The sequence below is a fragment of the Arachis hypogaea genome, chromosome 19 (genome assembly GCF_003086295.3).
Source record: "Arachis hypogaea cultivar Tifrunner chromosome 19, arahy.Tifrunner.gnm2.J5K5, whole genome shotgun sequence".
NCBI lineage: Eukaryota > Viridiplantae > Streptophyta > Magnoliopsida > Fabales > Fabaceae > Arachis > Arachis hypogaea.
Window position 1 is genome coordinate 131,511,812 of NC_092054.1, and position 23,383 is coordinate 131,535,194.

A 23,383-nucleotide genomic window follows, 5' to 3' on the forward strand; every position below is an offset into this window, starting at 1 on the left:
CCAAAGAGAAGAGAAAGAGAACTCCTGGGCATGGCAACGTTTGAGCCAACGTTTGCCTCAAACGTGAGGTCAAACGTTGGCCACATATTAGCAAGGAGAAGCACCCCTGGAGCAAACCAACGTTTGCGCCAACGTTTGCCTCAAACGTGAGGTCAAACGTTGGCGCCATAAAAGCAAGGAAAAGCACCTCTGTTTGATGCATTGAGTGAGCCACGTTTGCGCCAACGTTTGCCTCAAACGTTGGGCCAAACGTTGGCCAAAGGAGTAGCATGGGGGAACCACGTTTGAGCTCACGTTTGACCTCAAACGTTGGCTCAAACGTGGAAGACAGCAACTTGGCCGAGCTGCATAATGTCACACAAGGGACATTTGAGTCAACGTTTGCCTCAAACGTTGACTCAAACGTGAATGGTTCATGGCCCGGTTCACTAATGAATTTCTTCCCAACACCAAGAGCAATCAACGGAGGCTACTATCAACCCAATTCCATCAAGGCTAAAGGCCCAATTCAAGGCTTAATGATCATTTGAAGAAAGTGTATAAATAGCTTAGGATTTGAAGTTTTAGAGAGCTTTTTTTCTTTTAGAGTTTTCTTTAAGAGTTTTCATAGTATTCACAGTAGAGAACTTTTGGGTTTTGAGCTATTTGGAGATTTAGAGTCTTGGGTGTTGAAGAATTGAGGAAATTCTGTCTCAATCTCACCTTGAGATCTCTTTTTGTTTCTTTCACTGCACCATTGGAGAATTGAGATTTGAATCCAAGTTTTCTTCTGTTTTGATTTTAATCTCTTGCAATTGAATTCTAAATTTGGATCTAAGAAGGCAGTGAGATCTAGACTTGGTTATCTAGTCTCTTGAGTCCTGAGATCTACATCTTTCAATTTCAATTTCCTTGTTACATTGCTACACCAAGTTTATTTTCATTTGCATTTAAGATCCGGTTCGATTAGATCCATCTTCTACGTTTCTGTTTGTTGAGATTTACTGTTCTCTTGTTTAATTTTTGCAATCCCACATCCCTGATCCATTTACAATTCAAGCCATTTATATTTCTTGCATTCTAAGATTCTGCAATTTACATTTCTTGCATTCTAAGATTCTGCAATTTACATTTCTTGCGTTCTAAGTTTCTTCCATTTAATTTCTTGTTCTTTAAGATTCAGCACTTTTATTTTCTGTTCTCTTTAATTTCCTGCAATTTACCCCTCTCCCTTTACTTTTCATGCAATTTAATTTCTGTTAATCACAAATCACTCAACCAACTCTTGATTTGCTTGACTAAATCAACCACTAAACTAAAATTGCTCAATCCTTCAATCCCTGTGGGATCGACCTCACTCATGTGAGTTATTATTACTTGATGCGACCCGGTACACTTGCCGGTGAGTTTTGTGTCGGATCGTTTTCCGCACATCACAGACTATCTCAAGAATCGACATAGACCCTTAAAAAAATTCACTATTACATATATGTATATATGTCAGCAGGTGAATATACTAACAAAATCATGTAATAATAGAAGCAATATAGAAAAATAATGGACAGTTTGAGAGTCAAGCTATTCTCCCAATGCGGCTACTAAATCTTCGTCAAACTCAATTTTATATACATAAAGTCAAGGAATAAAATCCGTTTGTTATACTCAAGAATTTTTTTTAAACAAAAAAATATAGGCAATAACAGCTAATACACCCAACAAATTTAGAAACTAGAAAGACGTGAATTTATTCTAAAGTTAATAAAACGGGCTAATCACAATGTATTTAGTCAAAGTTAATGAGGTACAAATATACCATTCTTAAAATTCTCTCGTAACAGCGGAAGAAACCACTTCCAATTGTCTTTCGTTTTTGCAGTAACAATTGCATAGACTATCAGATAGATGTGGTTGTTAGCATCTTATCCGATAGCCATCAACAGCTTCTCCCCGTAGTACCCTTTAAGAAACATCTCATTTAAGCATATAAAGGGTTGACATCCATCCAAAAAATCCTTCTTGCAAGTATCAAGACAGATATATATTCTCTTAAACAGATTATCCAAATCAGACATCAGTGTTTTTTCAATAATCACATTTGATCTAGGGATACATCTTAAAACCTTAAATCCATAGTCTCGAAACAATGAAGATTGTGCCTTTTCCGATCCCTCAATCCTCTTCCTTGTTTTGACTATATACTGGTAGATCTTTCTTTCATTCTAATATCTTATTTTATATCATTTTAAAAATTATCACGATTTTTTTTTATATTTTTGAAAATGTTATATATAGTATTTTGTTTTATTATTCATGAGCGTAAGTTTTAAAGTCAAGTATGATGACGTGACACGTTTTGATGCTAGTCTACATATTGATGCTATTTTTGGAAAATGTTATGTATTAAATTATTAGATTTGTTAATATTTAATGATTAATTATGGTAAAATTTATCAATAATTATAATATTTTATATTATATCTTTTTAATAATGATCTTGATTCTTTTTTATATCTCTATAAATATTATATATATCTTATAAATAATTTTTTATTTTTATATAATATTTTGAGTGTAGTATATTTTTTATTTTTGTCTATTAAATTTATCTAAATTGTTAGAATATTATTTTTTAATAATATATTTTTATTTTCTACTACTCAAATTAATATTTTTTATTATTATTATTATTATTATTATTATTATTATTATTTTGACAACATTTAATGAATACATATAAGATCCACTTTAAAATATTTTAATTCATTTTTTATAGACATTGAGTTATTTGTTTTGCATAGGCCAATTTTTTTATTAAATATAATTACTTTGTTAATTTTTTATTTTATAGATTATTTGGTATGAGTACAAATAACAAAAGAATATATGAAGCTATTTTAGACAATATAAATATATTCATGAATAAATTATATTAAAAATGTATTTCAGACATAAATATAAAAAATAAATATTTTTTTGTACATGTATAAATATATACACAGTAAATTTTAATACAACAAAGAGAATATATTTGTTTCTCGCTTCTAACTTTAAAGTAGGATCAATATTAAGTGTGTTTAGTTTAGCGTTTAAAGCATTAAACATACATTTAATTTTTTTTTAAAGTTTCACTTTTTTTTTATTATTTTTTTCTTTTTCTAAACGCAAACATAAATTCTACCCTCTAATCCATGTTTACCTAAAAGTAAAAATTTTAGTTTTTGTGTTCACTTTTTCTATGTTAGATTAAAATTTATTTTTTATCTAATAATTTTATCCTTATAAATTTTATTATTTTTTTATAATATTTTTTCTAATGTTCTCTTATATATTATTATTATTATTATTATTTTTATAAAATTCTTATTATTTTTTGTTTATATAAATTTTTTTTATCATTATTGTTATTTTTTTTTGTATAGAATATTTTTTTGCTTTATATTATGATTCTATTAATTCTATTAGAGTACTAAAGAATATTACTAAGAGTATTAGAAAAAAGAATATTACAAATTATTTAAATATTTAAAATAAAATATAAAATAATATAAAATAATTATTTAAATTTATATATTTTTAATAATTTTTTATCTAAAAATAATTTTAAATAATATAATCTAAATAATATTTAATTTATTACGATCCATTTTGATATAAAAATTATCAAACATAAATTATATTAATATCAATTTATTTTTTATTAAAATTAATTTTATAAAATTAATTTTATACAAATTTTTATTTACAATTTTTTATCCAAACACACACTAATAATGAATTGGTACCCAGGGTAAAAGGTAAATACCCAAAGCTGATTAAGAACAACCCACAACCACAAAACCCAAGATTTTTTTTATTATCAAAAGTCTCTCACCTTCTCTCTCTCTCTCTCTCTCAAACAACACTAAAATAGACCCTCTTATAATTAAATTTTCACAATTCAAAAATAACAAAACCCCCTTTTTTTTTAATTTTGTAAAACACAGACCGGTTGAATAAAAATTTAATTCATTTCATAAAAAAAAATATCAAAGTTTAAATTCTCTTATAAATTATTTTTTATCCGCAATTCATCATATAAATGTATAGCATTGAATTTCTTTTAACAGCTTATAGTGGGATTAAAGAAAATAATTGAACATCAGCGAATCCAATTAAATAGGCCACGTGAACAAAAATATATATATTTTTTGGTGTCTAAACATAAAATAAAAATATATTTATACATTTGTCATATATAATATAAATTTAATTTTAATATATTATTTAAATAAAATAATTTTATACATATATTCAATTATATAATATTACATTAATTAAAATAATTATTTGTTATATTAACTACGTAAATAATTATCTAAAAAAAAATATAATTATACGATTGTATAAAATATTTTACATTATCAATATATCAAAATTAAACTCATATTATATATTATATATAAAAAAATGTTAGTAACTATTAAAATTTATTATTTTTTATTATTATTTAACTATTAATTTAATTTTTTTAATTTAGTAATTCAATAATATATTTTATTTCATATTTTTAAATATCAATAACTAATTAATGATAAAAAATAATAAATTTTGATAATTATCTAAATTTTTTCTTATATATAATCCCACAAAAGTCACGCACAAAATTACAATATTCATAACACCTTATAAAGCTGTTTGCCGGTCAAAATATCCACCAATGCCACTCCCTTAATACTGAGCACACACCACGTGTTTTAAGATTGGATTGACAACAATGCAAAAAGTACAAGGCGTTCCAACTGCCTCATTTGGTCAGGTGTAGGCTAGAACTCACCTCACAAATAGGGATAGTGTGTGCGCCTACATATATAAATTTCACTGCGAGCAATTTATATTTTATACAACTGAATAGTAGTATTAAGGGGAAAAGAAAAAAGAAAAAAGAAAAAAGAAAAGATGAGAGTGGCAGTGGTGGGTGGTGGAATAAGTGGATTGGTTTCAGCGTATGTATTGGCCAAAGAGGGAGCGAAAGTGGCACTTTACGAGAAAGAAGATTATTTGGGAGGCCATGCCAAAACTGTGAATGTTGATGGTATTCATTTGGACCTTGGATTCATGGTCTTCAACCGGGTAATAATTACTTGACTCAATTTTTTCATTGCATTGTTTTTCTTTTTAATTCTCACATTGTTTGGTATATTTCGATTTGCATATTATGAATGCTGAAAGGCTGAAACATTCTTGTAGGAATACTTTGAATGATTTGGTTTGTTGTTAACTACTCCTATTTCGTTGCCTTCAATTTTGGTTTTAATTGTTGCCACTCCTCTTCTGCTATTGGTTGGTTCGTTGGTTGCTTTCTACTACTTATTTGGAGAGATTGAATACTGCAAAAATTGTTCTTGGTTTCAAAATCTTGGCCGCATTATCCAAAACAGTACTAACAAGGGAGATAGGCAACTAGCTTTAAACTAGAAGGATTTTTCTTTTTTGTAAAAGAAGGAAAATTAAAAGAAACAATTGGATATTTTCTTTTTCTTGTTATATTAAAAAAATGCTAAGAGACTAATATTTTTAGTGTAAAAAACAAAGTATAGTATTAATTACCCAATTTTTTTTCAACTATATTAAAATATATATTAAAATATAAAATACATACTAAAAAATTAAATTATAATATATTTATTTATATTTATATATAAATATATTAATAATTAATTTTAGTATGTAAATAATATTTTTAAATTTTTCAATATAAAATATTACCTAGTACACACTGATGATGAGCATGGTAAGTCGTTATCATTATTCTTAATCTTACGCTATTCATTTCGCTGACTAAATGACAAAGTGATCAGGATGGAAAAAATGCATTAATGCTATTGATAGCAAATAAAAATTCTATTTATATATTAAAATTAGTTATTAATAATTAATTTTAATTGTTGATTTTGGTATATAATGAATCAGATTGATAACAAACTCAACATCCATGTAATTACATTAGTTTCGTAGATAATATATGTGTTTCTACTTTCTCCAATTAAATAATGATATTTTATCAATTTTCTTAAAAAGGTGAAAATTGATTTCTTTTGTTAGTTCAGTAATCAGTACCATAAATATATTGATGAGTGCATGTATCGACACGTAATAGACTAATAGTAGAACATCGGATCGGAATTGACTTGTCAAAATAGAAGAATTTTCCTTTGATGATGCTTTGATTGCGATAAGTGGAATAAAACCTAGTTAGCGTTTGTAGTGTTTAATTAGTTTGTGTTGGGTCATTTTTAGCCGCATATAAACATACACGTTACTAATGTCTATTTTTTGTCGGATGAATTATCAAAATTGTATAAAAAATTTATATTACTGATAAAAATTATAAATAATAAATAAATCTTAAAATATTTATGAACATGACATAAATAATTAAATATTAAATATATATTTAAAAAATACAAAATTATATTTGAATGTGATTTTTTTTAAATATTAATAAAAATTGAGACAATTTTGTTTCTAAATTTTATGATTTTATTTAAATTGAATATTATTTATTTATTTTTTTGAATGACGAAAATGTTTCTTATAAAAAAATCTATAAATTAAATTTTATTTGAATCTTTTTATACATCTTTCAAATAATTATCTAAATATTTACACACAAAAATTTAATTAACTGAAGAAGTCATTTATTATATATAATAATCGTTATTTTTAAATTATTTAAAAATTTATTTATCGTTCGTATCTCCTAATAAAAGTTATTTAATTTTTGTCGAATATGAACATTCAATACTGTTTTGGTAGTTTGAGCATTCTTTTTATAAATATTTTTAATTAATTTAATTCAGAAAAGCTAAAGAGGAAAAAATACAAAAAAATCTACAAAAATAACATGTGTTTCTGTTTTTGTTCACTGAATTGATAACTACTGAATTGATAACAATCTGTGGACCAAAGCATGGTGGGTGTCAGATGTGGTCCTGGTGATGTGGTGCAGTCCTCATTCCTCCTTTCCTTATTTGGGGGGCCGCCTCTCTTTTATTGGCACACCACTCATTCATTTTATTGACAAAATTACCCTTTTCAATCAATTTGGGATTTTGTGTTACTCAAATAGTTAATTCACTCATTCGCCAAAGTATAAAGGTTTAAATTTTACTTTGTACATGTAATAATTTAATGGCTAATAGTGACAAACCCTTAATGAAATTTAAATTTGCGACAGATCAATTTTTAATGGACAAAAAAAGATCTACTTTTTTTAAGAAATTTTAAAAAATAAATTATTATATTAATTATTATATATCTATGTATAAATATATTATTTAGTTTATTTTTAATATATATTTTATATTTTATTATGTATTCTATATCAATAATTAATTTAATATTTTACTTTTTATGTGCATATGACTGTAAATTAAAAGAAAAAAATTTCACTAATAAAGAGTTTTAAAAATATTAGTTAAAGTGTTTAATAAAAAATTTATGAAAAAATTAACTAATTAAAATTTTTAATATATTTATAATACGTAGAGATATAACTATTTATATTATTTTTTTGTTAATTTAAATTTTTTTAAAAAATAGTATCATAATATGTTATTTTTATTAAAAAATAATTTTAAAATTTTTATACATAATAACCTTGAATAATACTTGACGCATGTCAGTACAAATTTTAATTTTATTATAAAAGAAGTGTATTTAATGGGTAATTACTCAATTAAGCCAATCAGAGTTTAAAATTACACAATTCAGCCAGAAGAAAAAATGCTTCATGAATGGGTTAAGTACTGCCGTTCCTAAGGTCGGGGGCGAAAATCAAATTCGTCCCCGACCTTTTTTTGTTATTAAAATCATCCCTAACGTTACAAAACATTATAAAATCGTCCTTTTTTATCTCAATTTTATTTTTTGACCAAATTACCCTTAACTATTAATAAAAAATAAAAAATAAAAACAAAAACAAAAACAAAAAACTCCTCCCCCACCCCACCCCCACCTCCGATGTCTCTTCCCAGTGAGAAAACACAGCTTCTTCCTCTTCTTGTTCAACTTCAACATCGCCACCCTCCTTTGCCCTCCCTTCGCGCTCTCTCTCCTCTACTCCTCCGCCACCAGCAACTCCATTCTTGACCCCTTAACGCCTCTCACTTCTTCCACCCCTTCCTCCGCCACACTCACTGGCCTTGGATCTTGATATCCCCTTCCTTATGCTCTTTGCAAACTTCCCCTTCTTTTTTTCTTCTTCACCAGCAACAACAACAAATCCAGCAAATTGAACAATAACAAATTCAGCAGAATAAATCACTAACAAATTTAAATTTGACAACAGTTCAACAATCATCAATTGCACTTCAAATCCAAAATCAACAACCACAGAAATTAAAAAAAATTTTAAAAAATGATGTTCATGTTCTTAAATCTCAGCATGTCGAACACCGAAGCTGAGCACCGCGAAGAGGAGGAGGCTCCTACCGGCGAGGACGAGGACACCCAGAGCTCAGGTAGCTCCGATCGTCAGACTCAAAGAGGTCGCCGTCTCTGGTGGAGAATAGCATCTTCGTTTTCTTCTCCAGTGAAAAAAGTTCAAGCAGAAGCAGAAGGAGAAGCAGAGGCAGTCAATCACAGAAGAAGAAGCAGCGCCGGCTTCCTTTTCCTCCCCCAAGATCTGCCGCAAAACTGCCACTGTTATCGAGCCCGAAATGGAGAGGAGAGAGCGCGAGTGAGAGGAGGAGCTGTTCATTATTGCGTCTGTTGCTGCAAGGGATTCGTCGTCGTCATTGTTGGGCCATCGCCGAACTGCTGCCGCCATTGAGTGCGCTGTGGCCGTGGTGGTCGCTGGAGGAAGAGAGAGCCAGAGGAGAAAGAGAGCAAGCGAGATCTGAGGAGAGAGAGAGCGCTCGGGTGCAGAGGAGAGAGAGGAGAAACCCGTGCTCAGCCACCGCCGTGCCTCTGCCGCCGAGAAACGCCGTCGGGAGGGTGAGTGAGGGAGTGGGGTGAGGGAGTGAGGGAGGGGTGAGGGTTGAGGGGTGGGGGTGAGGGAGTGGGCTGAGGGGGTTACGGGAGGGTGAGTGAGGGAGGGGGTGAGGGAGTGAGGGAGTTACGAAGGGGTGAGGGGTGAGGGTTGAGGGTTGAGGGTGGGGGAGGGAGGGTGTTTTAATTTGTTAATATTATTTTTAATTATTTTTATTAATAATGAAAGGGTAATATGGTAAAAAAATAAAATTGAAGTAGAAAAGGACGATTTTATAACGTTTTGTAACGTTGAGGATGATTTTAATAACAAAAAAAGGTCGGGGACGATTTTGATTTTCACCCCAGACCTTAGGGACGATTTCAGTACTTAACCCTTCATGAATCAACCAGAGACACAAATCTATATAATTCGAATTAGGTTAATTCGAATTGCATCTCTATGTAATTCGAATCACACTAATTCGAATTACACACACACGCACACATTCACTAATTCGAATCAACCTGATTCGAATTACACACACGCTGCACTTAGTAATTCGAATTGGCCAGATTCGAATTACTCAATCAAGGCATAATTCGAATTATACTGTTTCGAATTATACAGGGCCAGAGGTGTATAAATATGGTGTGAACGTAAATTGATCCCATTAGAGTGAGAAAATAGCTAGTGAGGAGAGTTTTGTAGTATTGGTTCATCACAGAGGATCGATTAAGAGAAAATACGATCTGGTGTGAAGTTCACTGATAAGGGTCCTCTTAGTATTTTTATCAGGCCTACGACGAGCTATGATGAGTTTGTGAATTCTATACTACAGAAACTTGGTCTGCAAGGCGTGAAACGGGTTCAGAAGTTATTCTATCGCATTTTGATCTCAGTGCTGCAAGAAATCGTGAAGTATGATTGTTTCATGATAGGGAGTGATGAGGACTTGCAGGTCCTGTTTCATTATCGTCGGCAGTTTTTCGAGGTTAGGACATCTGAGCTGTTGGCGAAGCTGGTTGACGTGGTATCTAGCTCGGGAGGTTCGAACCGAAATACCCACACTATAGGCACGGTAGCCGGTTCTAGCTCCAGACCTGTTGGTGCATCTTCACCCGTCCGTATGAATGAACCTCCGGACGAACCTGTCGCCTCCCCGTCGTTCGCTGTTGATCTCAACTGTAGTGGAGGCGGAGAGGTTGGTATCGTGGATAGGGTGCCGACTTCTTTACAGTGTATGGCACCGGCTGGTCTGGGCGATGCATTGTTGGATGATGTTGACGATGATGATGTCGAGCCGGATCTCATTGCTGATGATAGTAGCGACGAGATTGTAGCGAGTAATCCAGGTGGGGCTGGAGGTGGTTCTAGCTCTGGGACACAGCAGTACCCTCCGCACTTTTCATCTTTGGACTTGGATGCCATGAGACAGGAGGGGGTTCCTGGGGAGCCTACTTGATTTGGTGCTAGAGATGCCCAAGGGTCTGGTGGTCTTACAGAGTTTCAGGTTGGTCAGCAGTTTCAGGATAAAGATGAGGCTGTGTTAAGTGTGAAGACGTATAGCATCCGACGCGGGGTACAGTACAAAGTGGTGGAGTATGACTATCGCCGGTATGTAGGGAAGTGTTCTGAGTTTGGGAATGGGTGCACATGGTTGATTAGGCTAAGTCTCCGGCAGCGCAAGGGTATTTGGGAGGTAAAACGCTACAACGGACCTCATACATGTCTCGCGACGTCCATCTCTAGCGACCACAGGAGTCTGGATTATCATGTGATCTCGACAGTCATCATGCCAATGGTTAGAGCTCTGTCCGGATTATCTCCCATGGGCTAAATATCCTACTCAACCCTTTGTTGGAGTTGTTTTAGGTCGTTTTCTCTGGGATTTGGTGGGGTAGGATAGTGGAAAAGTGGTTCGAATGAGGTTGGTTCGAACTCCTTTTATAGCTGAATCCTGAGTAATTCGAAACACCCTCATTCAAATTACTACTTGCAGCCAAATTGGAGTAATTCGAATCACCCCAATTTGAATTACTTTGGATTGCGTGCGTGTGACTAATTCAAATCAGCCTGATTCGAATTAGTGAGTGTGTACGTGTGTAATTCGAATTAGGTTGATTCGAATTACATTGAGAGTGAAATTTGAATTAGGGTAATTCAAACTATATAGAATTGTGTCTTGGTTGATTCATGAACCAATTTTGATTTTGGCTGATTGGTTTAATTTTTTACACTCATTGGCTTATCAAGATGAATTACCCATATTTAATAAAATTTTCATAATGTTACGAAGGAGATAATGTACAGAATAAGTGTTATAGAATCTGCACAATCTGTTTATTAACACAAAAATAATTTCAAAAGATTTTAAAAGGCAAAAAAAATTCAACATTAAATATATATTTTTAAAAAATATTTTAAACATTAAATTTTAATTCAGTTTTTTCACAAATATGATAAAAAAAAATATTTTTATTTTTAAGGTTTTGTGATTTTACTCTTAAAGTAGATTTTTTTTGCAATTTATTTATGTTAATGGCCAAATAAATGAAAAAAAAATTCTATAAATCAAAATTTTATGTGACTTTTTTATGTACTTTATAATAATTATCTAAATATTTCTATAAATTTTTGTGATCAAATACATAAGTGATTTACTAAATATAAAAATTATTTGCGACTTATAAAAACTGTAAAGAGTATTTTGCCACCCAAAAAATTCTGTTTTTGTCAAAATAAACCCCAACTTTTGTTTTTAACAGAATAAACCTCAAAAAATAGGCACGGTTTGACAAAATGGTTTCGATGTTAACTCCTCACTCTGGATATTAATAAAGATGTCTAGCTGGCAATTAAGTGCTTACCTAGAGGGTTAGATATGAAATTACAATATTATTCTGTTTTAGATGAGAGATTATTAAACTTGAAATCCCTATTTCACTCTTTCACATTGCAGTTGATCCCCATTGACTCACAGTAAAAATCTCATCTGATAAAGAATCGTCATTGTTGCATTTAGCACATGTTCAGGAAATACATATTCATTTTGGATACAAATTCAACATTCATCACACCTAAAAGTAGCATTCTCTATTACTAATTTTTACTATCATACAACAACAACACTCTCACTACCTAAATAAAGAGAACATGTTCATAAATATAACTATAGCTACCCCAATTACAAGCACCAACAACAAAGTCTCTATCCTCCTCATGTACTGTTCAAACACAAATGACCTCATAGCTGTTGCCTTGTAATTCTCTCATTGTCCAAACTTTTCATCGCTTTACTCCTTTCAACATTCAATTTAATTTTTTTTAATGTCTTCTTCCTCTTCATCAATCCAAACAAAATACTCACATGGCCACATCCCATTCTCAATTTCTATCAAAATAGAAAGAGAAAGGGAAAAGATTCAACAAATAAGAAGAATCACAAACTTTATTTCAATGGGTTTCATTCAAAATAACATACCTGTCAAAAAAATCAACATCAAGGGTTGACCCGAATTAAACCTCCTAACAGCATAAGCAGGTTTCATCAAATGGTTTTTCCCTTCTTCAGCCCTCATAGTTGTCTCGCAGATAAAAACGTTGTTCTCTGTCAACAAAGATTTCTTTTTCATTTTTGCTCCACCACCTACTCAATTTGGAACTTAGGGTTTTCTTCAGGTTAAAATGTGAATCAACCCCACGTAAATCACTCTAATCCTTTAGGTAAGCCCTTAACGTGCCACTTAGACATTTCCGTTAACGTCGAAGAGTTACGTTGAGGCTATTTTGTCAAATAGTACATATTTTTTTGGATTCATTTTATCAAAAATAAATTTTGGGGTCTATTTTAACAAAAACAGAATTTTTTAAGTGTCAGAATGACTATTGACTCTAAAAAATATTATTTTTAGTTATTTTTATTGTGTTTTATAATAGTTTAAAGATATTTTGTTCGTTATCAAAAGTGAAAAAGTATTTTTGTTTGTATTTTAAAAAATCAAGGGCGATTTTGACGGTTCACCTTTCATATTGGATATTGGTAAGAAATTTACAAAGTCATTTCTTATGAAAACCACAATAAATAATAAAACAGAAATAATAGTTGGTTTATCTTAAAAAAATTTCATCATTTTTCTTTTCACTTTTAGTTATAAGTATCTATCCTCGATCAAATTATTTTGCCATCCCACCAGAGATGCCAATATTTATACAACACACAAGATATATAATATGCAGTGACGGATCCAAAAAATTTTGATAGTGGGAGCAAAATATATATAATATGATAATAATTTTTATAATAAAAATATTAAGTTTACATAAAAAATTAGGTATCAAATTATCTACTATAGATTTATGTATAAATATATATATTATTTAACTTATTTTTAATATGTATTTTGTATTTTAAAATTTATATTTTAAGATTTATTTTATACAAGTAATTATTTTATGTATACGTAGTATAATTGTTGTTATAATTATATTTTGTTATCGTAAAATATGATTAGGTTTCAAAATATCTAATTACAAATTAAAATACTAAAATAGTAATTTAAATAATAACATAATTTAAAATTTAATTTTTTATATTTCATATTTTGAAACCTTGACAATATAATCAAAATGTTTTTTTTTTGTATATGTTGTTGAACAATCATTTAAAATTCAACTTTCATACAATTAGCTCTTGATGATATTCATTGTTGAAAAAGTTCATTCAATTAGTGTAGTTATAAAAAACTAAAGCTAATTTCAAAAGAAGAAACACAAATGGATAGATAATATTCTTTCGAGTCGATTTCTAAGAAAGAACAACAATCTTATTTAAATTTAAAAATTCATCATTATAATGGACATCTAATATGAAGTACTCAAATTGACTATTAAATGTCGAAAGTTTAATAAAAACTTATTGTGGAGTCAAATTTAATAATTTAGTGGGGGCAAATAAATATTATTATTATATACTACTCAATAAAATTTCAAATTGTAGTGGGGCGCTTGCCTCTACATCCGTAAGAGTAGCTCCGTCCCTGATAATATGCTATGATAAAAAGTTGTAAACTAGATGAGTATGAAAAGACTATGCCATTTGAGATATAACTCATTAGCAACTAGGAATACTATTGCAGGAGAGCAAGCAGTTGAAAAATATTCCTGATTTTGAAAATGTTAGTTTCTAAATGCAGTTTTGTACTTTTGTAACTTGACGCTGCTAGGAATTTTTAGGTGATTCGAGAATAAAGTTAGTTATTTATTTTGTTTCAATTGATTATCTGCTACATTAGTATAGTGAGTTTTTATATTATTTTAAATAAATAATTTTTTTTATAATTTAAAAGATAATTAACTATGGTAAATAATATAAATATCTACTATACTTATGTGACATATGCTAAGAACAGAGCAAATCACTAATTTTGCTATTAAAACACCAATTTTTTTAGAAAAAATGACAAATATATCTCGGATCATTAAATAAGTTATCGACTAATTGAAAATATAAAAAGTGTCCCTCAATTTTTAAACCGCGAGACATTTAAGTCCCTTCGAGGAACCTATTTGCCCTTATATGTTTTAGATGAGTAAATAGTCAAATTGGTTCCCGAAAGATAACCCGATCTTCAAACGAGTCCTCGTAAGAAAAATATAATAAAATTTGTCCCCGAAAAATTTAAAATTGGTAACGTTAGTCCTTCCGTCAGTTGGATGATGACGTGGAGGGCTAATGCCACGTGTCACAAGATGATTGATTGACATGTCAGATCGGTGACACGTGGCATGCCACGTGGCACTTGACATGTAAAAAAGTTATTTATAATCAAAATAGTCCTTGAAAGTTCAGATGTAAGTCATATTCATCCCTAAAATTTTAAAAATTAATCAAATTAGTCATTATATAATTTTTTTTATTTTTTCTTGATAATATTAAATTTAAAATATTTTTGATACTACTAATTTTAATAGAAATGTAATTGACAATAAAAAAATTAGTAATTGTATCTTTTCTTCTTAAAAATTTGTTCAATAAAATTATCTCTCTCCTCTAATTCTTGTCAAAATCTCTCTTATTCTTTTCTATTCTAAAACTTTTTTCTTACATTATTACATTTTGCTGGAATATATATATATATATACTCAAAATTGAAATGTATGTATTTGTTACCCTAAATAAAGTTATATGCTCAAAATAAAAATTTATGTATGTTAACCTAAACAAATTTAATAAAAATTTATACATTTTTTTTTTCATTACGTTATTACTTTCATTTAGATTAACATACATAAATTTTGATTTTGAGCATATAACTTTATTTAGGTTAACAAATATCTACATTTCAATTTTGAGTGTATATATATATATATTCCAACAAAATGTAATAATGTAAAAAAAAGATTTTAAAATAGAAAAAAATAAGAGAGATTTTGACAAGAATTAGAGGAGAGAGATAATTTTATTGAACAAATTTTTAAGAAGAAAAGATACAATTACTAATTTTTTTATTGTCAATTACATTTCTATTAAAATTAGTAGTATCAAAAATATTTTAAATTTAATATTATCAAGAAAAAATAAAAAAAATTATATAATGACTAATTTGATTAATTTTTAAAATTTTAGGGATGAATATGACTTACATCTGAACTTTCAAGGACTATTTTGATTATAAATAACTTTTTTACATGTCAAGTGCCACGTGGCATGCCACATGTCACTGACCCACGTGTCACCGATCTGACATGTCAACCAATCATCTTGTGACACGTGGCATTAGCCCTCCACGTCATCATATGCCACGTGACACTTAATGTGACACGTCATCATCCAACTGACGGAAGGACTAACGTTACCAATTTTAAATTTTTCGGGGACAAATTTTATTATTTTTTTCTTACGCGGACTCGTTTGAAGATCGTGCTATCTTTCGGACCAATTTGACTATTTACTCTGTTTTAGATGAAAGAACTTAAATGTCTCACAGTTTTAAAAAATGAGGATATTTTACATGTCTTCGAGTTAAAAAGTCAAAGAACTATTTATTTATTTTTTTTCTTTTTATGAAACTAATACATTGAATGTAACATGAATGATTGAACAGGTAACTTATCCTAACATGATGGAGTTCTTTGAGAGTCTTGGAGTTGACATGGAATTATCTGACATGTCATTTGCCGTCAGCCTTGATAGCGGCCGCGGCTGCGAATGGGGCAGCAGGAATGGTTTGCCCAGCTTGTTTGCACAGAAAAAGAATGTAATAAACCCTTATTTCTGGCAAATGGTTAGAGAAATTATCAAGTTCAAAGATGATGTTATAAGGCAAGTAGTTCTTTATCTATGCCTACACTTTTTATATGCTTAATGCTTGCTTCAAAATAGTACTATATGAACATAGTTAATGCATAGTTAATGCTAATGACTCCATTATTTGTTTGTGGTTGATTGTCAATGAAATGTGAGATATATATCCAAAAATTGAAAGGTTGTTTGTTACCTTATTTATTAAGTTTTCTCTGTCACCATCGAAGGATTCAGAAACTTTAAAGACTAACTTGTTAAATTATTGGGTTTCTAAAAATTAAATTGTCAATATATTAAATATATGTTTTTTAAATATAATAAGAAAAATATACTACATAGAGAGGGTGCACTCTGGAATTAAAGAAAATTGAGAAGCATAATGCTATTTGCCAGTTCATGAGTGATTATATCATGATAAATTGAGTTTATTGTCTCATTTTTGAATTAAATATGCAGCTATCTTGATATGCTTGACAACAATCTTGATATGGACCGGAATGAGACTTTGGAACAATTCATAAAGTCAAGGGGTTACTCTGAATTATTTGTGAAAGCATATCTTGTGAGTTTATTTGCATTTTATTAGACTCTTTTGATTTTTATAAATATTTCTTTGGTTAGTGATTTGTTATTATATTGAATGAATGAATGTAGATTCCAATATGTGGTTCTATATGGTCCTGCTCTTCTGAAGGAGTTATGAGTTTTTCTGCTTTCTCAGTTCTCTCTTTTTGTCGCAATCACTATCTACTTCAGGTATTAAGGAAATTAAATTGCTTCCATTTTTGTCACATTTTGCATAATGATGAAAATGATATACTTATTATATCCAATAATGCTTCTTGATTCACTTGGCCCTTCCTCCACAGCTCTTTGGAAGGCCACAATGGCTAACTGTTAGATGGCGCTCGCAAAGCTATGTTAAGAAGGTGCCATTTATGACTGAGTTTGTAGTACTTTTAAAATTTTGAACCTATGTTATTCAGCTTAAGTTATGAAAAAAATGTTTGACATTGATTACATGTTATGAAAATTAGGTCCAAGAAGAGATTGTGAGTAAAGGTGGTCAAATAATTACCAACTGTGAGGTGGAATTGGTTTCAACAACAGACGGAGGTGAGTGATTAGACCATTCCTTTGTTACTCTAATTTTTGGCATGCACTTTTTTTTTAAATCAAATAATTGATGTTGTTCAAGTAAGAAGCCTAGAAATTTTATTGCAGAATGTGTTCTGCAATACAAAGATGGTTCTAAAGAAACATACGACGGCTGCATAATGGCGACACATGCTCCAGATACACTGAGATTATTAGGAGACGCAGCGACATATGATGAGCGAAGAATTCTCGGTGCTTTTCAATATGTCTACAGGTAAAATTTCTTCTAACATGGAATATGAAAACACAGCTTGTCATAGTTACATTTTTAAATTGGAATTAATCAAATTCATCAAAGGAAGATGACTTTTTCCCTTGGGACTAGAAACTTTTTTGCTTAGGGATATGAAACTTCATGTGTCCATGAATAAACTAAGCAACTAAGAGCTAAAAAAATCAAAGATCTTTTATTTTCTATCTTCAAATAAGTCCAAATGCACAATTATTGTTTGATCTCTATTGGCAGTGACATTTTTCTTCATCGTGACAAAAATTTAATGCCTCGAAACCCAGTAGCATGGAGTGCATGGAATTTTCTTGGATGTAAGGATAACAGAGTTTGTGTGACATACTGGCTCAACATTCTTCAGGTTAGCAACAATTCCTATAATGCATTTGTATATAATTGAAATCTACTAGAAGAAAAGTGAACTATGAATAAAACTTGTTAGTTGATCTTGTATTTCTATTTGCAGAATCTTGGAGAAACAAGATTACCTTTTCTTGTAACTCTAAATCCAGATCATACACCGGAAAATACCTTGCTTAAGTGGTCAACTGGACATCCAGTTCCATCAGTTGCTGCATTCAGGGCTTCACAAGAACTTGAAAATATTCAAGGAAAAAGAAGAATTTGGTTTTGCGGCGCCTACCAAGGTTTGAGGCCCTAGCTTTCAGGCTCTAGTTTTCACCATTCAATTTGGTGTTAAACACTAATACTGTTTGAGATCTTTCAAAATGATGGGAATAACAAGTTTTGGTTTATAAGCTTTTATATGGAAAATCAACTTTTAATAAAGGTCTGATATATATATATATATATATATATATATATATATATATATATATATATATATATATATATATATATATATCAGAGAGGACTTGTTGAATTATCAAACATTATAGAATGTGAATACACAAATACTGCAGGAAAATTCTTGATTGATGACATAACTTATGCTTAGCTATCTAATCATTTTTTTTGTTTATATAATAACCTTTACTATGTCCGGGCACTTTGATATACTTCAAATATACATATGATGTATGCCTATATTTGTGGTTTTCAGGTTATGGATTTCATGAAGATGGATTGAAGGTAGTTAAAGCAAATTTTATTATGATGAAAATGAAAAATATAAAAGTAATATTTTCTTGTATTTGAGACATCTAAGGCTTAATGCTTCTTTCTATATATACTACAGTGATGGCTAACATAAATTGTAAATTTCTTTTGATGAACCTATTTTCTTTTCAAATGTTGAGTTGTAAGAAATGGTATATAAAACAAAAATTTTCAGGCTGGCATGACTGCTGCACATGGCATTCTTGGAAGATGTTGCTCCCTCCAAACCAACCCAAAACACATGGTGCCTTCTTGGAAGGAACTTGGAGCGCGCCTTTTTGTGACAAGATTCCTAAGCTCCTATGTTACTACCGGTTGTTTAATGTGAGTTCATTTCTATTAATGGGTAGACATTTATTTCATATAATCTGGGCCTTTTACACTCTCAAGTTAGTAGTATCATGTTCAATTAACATTATGCTCTCTAGATGATATTTGATTCAATTTTATTTCAATTCTTGGCAGTAACTAAATCCAAAATATTCCATCTATTCCATGTTCTATCTATTGAATTAGACATGTAAAAGCTTATTGAATAACTTATGTATTTTGTCTTGGGGAGTTTGTAGTTTATTGGAAGAAGGAGGAACAATGTTTACCTTCGAGGGAACTGATATAAAGTGCTCTCTGAAGTGTGTTATGAGAATCCATAGTCCTCAATTTTATTGGAAGGTATTTGCTTTTGATTTATGCATAAATTGAAGTTATTGATTTCATTCTAGTTGTTGGCGAGAAAATAAAATAATTAACACAGTTTTTTGTGGTTGTTAGGTTATGACCCAAGCTGATTTAGGCCTTGCAGATGCATATATTAATGGAGACTTTTCTTTTGTTGATAAAAATGAAGGTCTTTTGAATCTTTTTCTGGTAAGCATAATCATTAGAGCATCTCCAATGCTCGTTCTAATTTCATTTCATTTTGGGTCCTACAAGAACATTTTTGGGACCATGTCATAAATAGTAATTTGAAATTAAAAATGAAATTTACTTCTCCAATGCTTAGTATTAGTTAAATTAGAATTTTATATTATTTTAAATTATTTCATCAACATAATTATACGAGTAGTTAAATTTTATTGGTTCTCTATCAAGGTGATATCATATCTCTAAGGTGATACTGATTTCATTTCATAAATCAACTCCAATGCATATTTTAATTCTAAATTAATGCACTTCTTGAAAGTATCAAAAGTGATACTCTAAAAACACTCCATTGGAGATACTATTAGGATCTAATTACAACTGTCTAATTCAGACTTTAATTTTTAGTTCCATGTATCTTTTGTGTTCTCTACAGATTCTCATAGCAAGCAGGGATTCTAATGTTTCAAATTCAAAATTGAAGAAGAATAGGTAAGTTGGTTATGATTTGTTTGAAGTACTGATATTGTTGTAATTATGCTTTTTCAAACTTTTACTCATTTTTTATGTCTTCAGGGGTTGGTGGACACCAATTTTCCTTACAGCTAGTTTAGCATCTGCAAAGTTCTTCATTGAGCATTACTCAAGGCAAAATACTCTCACACAGGCGCGCCGCAACATTTCTAGACATTATGATCTGGTATAAGTTTTTCACTGAACAAATAATGCACACTTAGAAATCATAGATGTATATTTCGCTAAATGTATCCATCTCTAAAAATATTTTCATAAGAGTTGCTACATGCATGAACATCTAGGAGGTTATATCTTTCTATGTTTTAGATCTTTCTTTCAACTTTTTGTGACTAGAATAGAAAAGAAGTCAATGCGTAATAAGTTGCAGTTTATGTTAGATACAATCTTTTAGCTACAAATTACAATCAAGCTTGTTTTTGGATCTTCTATATCATTTACTTACAATCAATCATTGGTTTGTTTGTAGAGCAATGAACTCTTTGCATTATTCTTGGACGAAACAATGACATATTCAAGTGCAGTGTTCAAGGCAAGCGTTACGACATTTTGATGCTCGATTCCAATTTACTTTTCAAAGATATTTCTTCCTCAATTTCTAGGGAAGCTATTGTTCACATTTTCCCTCTCTTATTAAAATATTTGATAGAATGAAGATGAAGACTTGAAAGATGCACAAATGAGAAAAATCTCTCTTCTCATTGAAAAAGTAAGTACCTTTGAATGCTATTTTATCAATATTTTAGTTGCTAGCTTGTGAAAGGCCTAATGTATTCAATTTTCTTTAAATAAATGAAGGCTAGAATAGGTAGGAAACATGAAATTCTTGAGATTGGGTGCGGATGGGGAAGTTTAGCTATTGAAGTCGTCAGACGAACCGGTTGCAAATACACTGGTATCACTTTATCTAAGGAGCAATTGAAACTTGCAAAAGAAAGAGTTAGGGATGCTGGACTTCAGGTATATGACAAGCTAGTGTGATTTCATCAATTTTCTTAACATAAAATATGATGCAAAAACATGGTAAACTTAATATATGGGCCAACTGAAACATGTTCATGATAGATATTAAATCACTTCATTTTAGTAATTGAGAGTATTTTAAGAGTATCATGCTAATTGTGATGAATTCATGATTTTCAGGACCATATCAAATTTCTTCTGTGTGATTATCGCCAACTACCAAAGACATTCAAATATGATAGGATTATATCTTGGTAAGCTATTTTTCATTTTAATTATGCAGAAGTAGAACTACCTACAATAGCAGTATTTCCAACATGTAGCATAACTTGCAGAAGGATATTTCAGTGAAATGATAGAAGCAGTTGGTCATGAATACATGGAAGAGTTCTTCGGCTGTTGCGAATCAGTACTAGCAGACGATGGACTTCTAGTTCTTCAGGTATATCTTTCATGAAAAGATGTAAATACATGCTACTACTGCTACAAAAATTTGGAGTTTACATTGGTGCTAACTATTGAAGATGGTTATCTTATTTATCAGTTCATATCAATCCCAGACGAGCGTTACGACGAGTATCGACGCAGTTCTGATTTCATAAAGGAATATATTTTTCCAGGGGGATGCCTACCCTGCCTAAGCAGGATAACATCAGCCATGGCGGCTGCATCAAGACTATGGTACAATTCATATGCATGTTACTGCTGAGTTAAATGACCATGAGAGAATCCATTCATTCTTCTCTTTCTTAACCATGAAATGAAAATTCTTGAATGCAGTGTGGAGCACACTGAGAACATTGGAATTCATTACCACCAAACGTTAAGGCGGTGGAGAAGAAACTTCATGAAAAAGCAGAAGTATGTCATTAATTTCATTGTAACATATTTACTGTGTTTCAAATTGAACTTACTACTTGCATTACTAGTTTAACTCTTGAAATTTCTTTTGTTACTACTTACACTAACAATATTTGAAAATTCTATTTGTCTTATTAGTGAAATCTTGGACCTCAAATTTGATGAAAAGTTCATCAGGACATGGGAGTACTATTTTGATTATTGTAGTGCAGGTTTTAAGTCGCGGACACTAGAGAATTATCAGGTACTTGAACAATTCTATGATACACCAATTAAGATAAACTTAATGCATTGTATATTAAGATAATAATCTAATAATATGTTCTTCGAGTTGAGTCAAGTTAAATTAATCGGTTTTCGTTTATGTAATGGAACCATGCATGTAGATGGTTTTCTCGCGGCCTGGCAACACCACTGCACTTAAGGATCCATATAGAAGCTGGCCCTCGGCATGTTGAGAATAAACCATGACACATTATTTGCACGTCGGTGCCATGTTTGTCTTCTTTATTCACAATCCCAAAATTCTTATTTATTCCTTAATTGTACATTGTTTAGTACTTTAGCGAGAAGATTGGTGATTTTTTTTTTAGGAATAAGGAATATGTTTTGTTTTGCATTTCAAATTAGTTACCACCAAAAACTAAGCATGTGATGATTTTATATGGTCTTCATTGTATTTAAATCACATAAATATCAAAATAAAATATTATTGCAGTACTTTTTATACCTTGGAAATAGCAGTAGCATTGCCACTTTCTAAGTTTCTATACTCAATATTTGTCTTTTTGAAAAATTACTAAAATGTAAAAGCATCTTAATTTTACCCGCTCAAACTGTCGATCAGATAGTGATCCAAAATTTTCCAATTTGATTGGAAGTCACGTCTATTGGATAATATCTGATAAAATTTAGACAAGAATAAAATTGGATAGCAAATTTAGAGAAATATCTCTGTATTGAATCTAATCCAATAGACACTGCCAGTAAACAAAGAGTCTCTCTAATATGTGATTGTGGTGTGTGGACTTGGAGTATTCATTGTTGGAGGTCATTAAGGGTGTGGGAGGAAGAAAGCTATATAGAGCTATTAAAAATCCTAGAGAAGGTTGGATTGCGAAGAGGAGAAGAGGATAATTTGATAAATCTGGAATGGTTTCTATAAAAGCTTTGAAGAGAAGGAGCTGAAACTTAAAGAGCTCTAGTAGGAGATTGTTTCACTTGATTTTTGGTAACCTTAACAGGGTGTCGAATCAAGTTTGTATTAAGATCTCATTTCGGGGAGTAGATATGATTCTTCTGCAAAAAAATGGACTCGACTTGAAAATTAATTAGTATTTGTGTTGAAAAGTATATAAAATGCTCAATAATATTAAACTGTGACAAATAATGTAAAGAATTGCAATAAAAGAAAGTATGTACA

General features: G+C 30.5%; 1 protein-coding gene and 1 long non-coding RNA gene across 5 annotated transcripts; one reads left to right on the forward strand and one right to left on the reverse strand.

Annotated features, from left to right (window-relative positions):
• Nucleotides 1-4,675: 4,675 nt before the first annotated feature.
• LOC112775715 (uncharacterized) lies at nt 4,676-22,698 on the forward strand. 4 transcript variants are annotated; one of them, XR_011878016.1, is made up of 24 exons: nt 4,676-5,088; nt 16,036-16,253; nt 16,692-16,797; nt 16,890-16,991; nt 17,105-17,164; nt 17,273-17,351; nt 17,460-17,607; nt 17,860-17,983; nt 18,089-18,269; nt 18,686-18,714; nt 18,917-19,065; nt 19,311-19,413; nt 19,513-19,608; nt 20,039-20,094; nt 20,179-20,302; nt 20,606-20,668; nt 20,786-20,845; nt 20,935-21,096; nt 21,280-21,353; nt 21,435-21,541; nt 21,644-21,780; nt 21,880-21,960; nt 22,099-22,204; nt 22,347-22,698. XR_011878016.1 is itself a non-coding variant. In XM_025819546.3 (24 exons), exons 1-24 carry the CDS (start codon nt 4,915-4,917, stop codon nt 22,416-22,418), a joined length of 2,598 nt encoding a protein of 865 aa, XP_025675331.1. In that variant the 5' UTR covers nt 4,676-4,914; the 3' UTR covers nt 22,419-22,698. The 4 variants fall into 4 exon arrangements, 3 of the variants coding, with proteins under 3 accessions (XP_025675331.1, XP_025675333.1, XP_072084848.1); XM_025819546.3 differs by having other exon boundaries at nt 21,448-21,541; XM_025819548.3 differs by having other exon boundaries at nt 4,721-5,088; nt 17,907-17,983; nt 21,448-21,541.
• LOC112775716 (uncharacterized) lies at nt 11,902-12,696 on the reverse strand. The gene is made up of 2 exons (XR_003189654.3): nt 12,414-12,696; nt 11,902-12,323 (listed from the first exon to the last, which is right to left on the reverse strand). It is a non-coding gene; the product is annotated as an uncharacterized lncRNA (long non-coding RNA).
• Nucleotides 22,699-23,383: the final 685 nt, after the last annotated feature.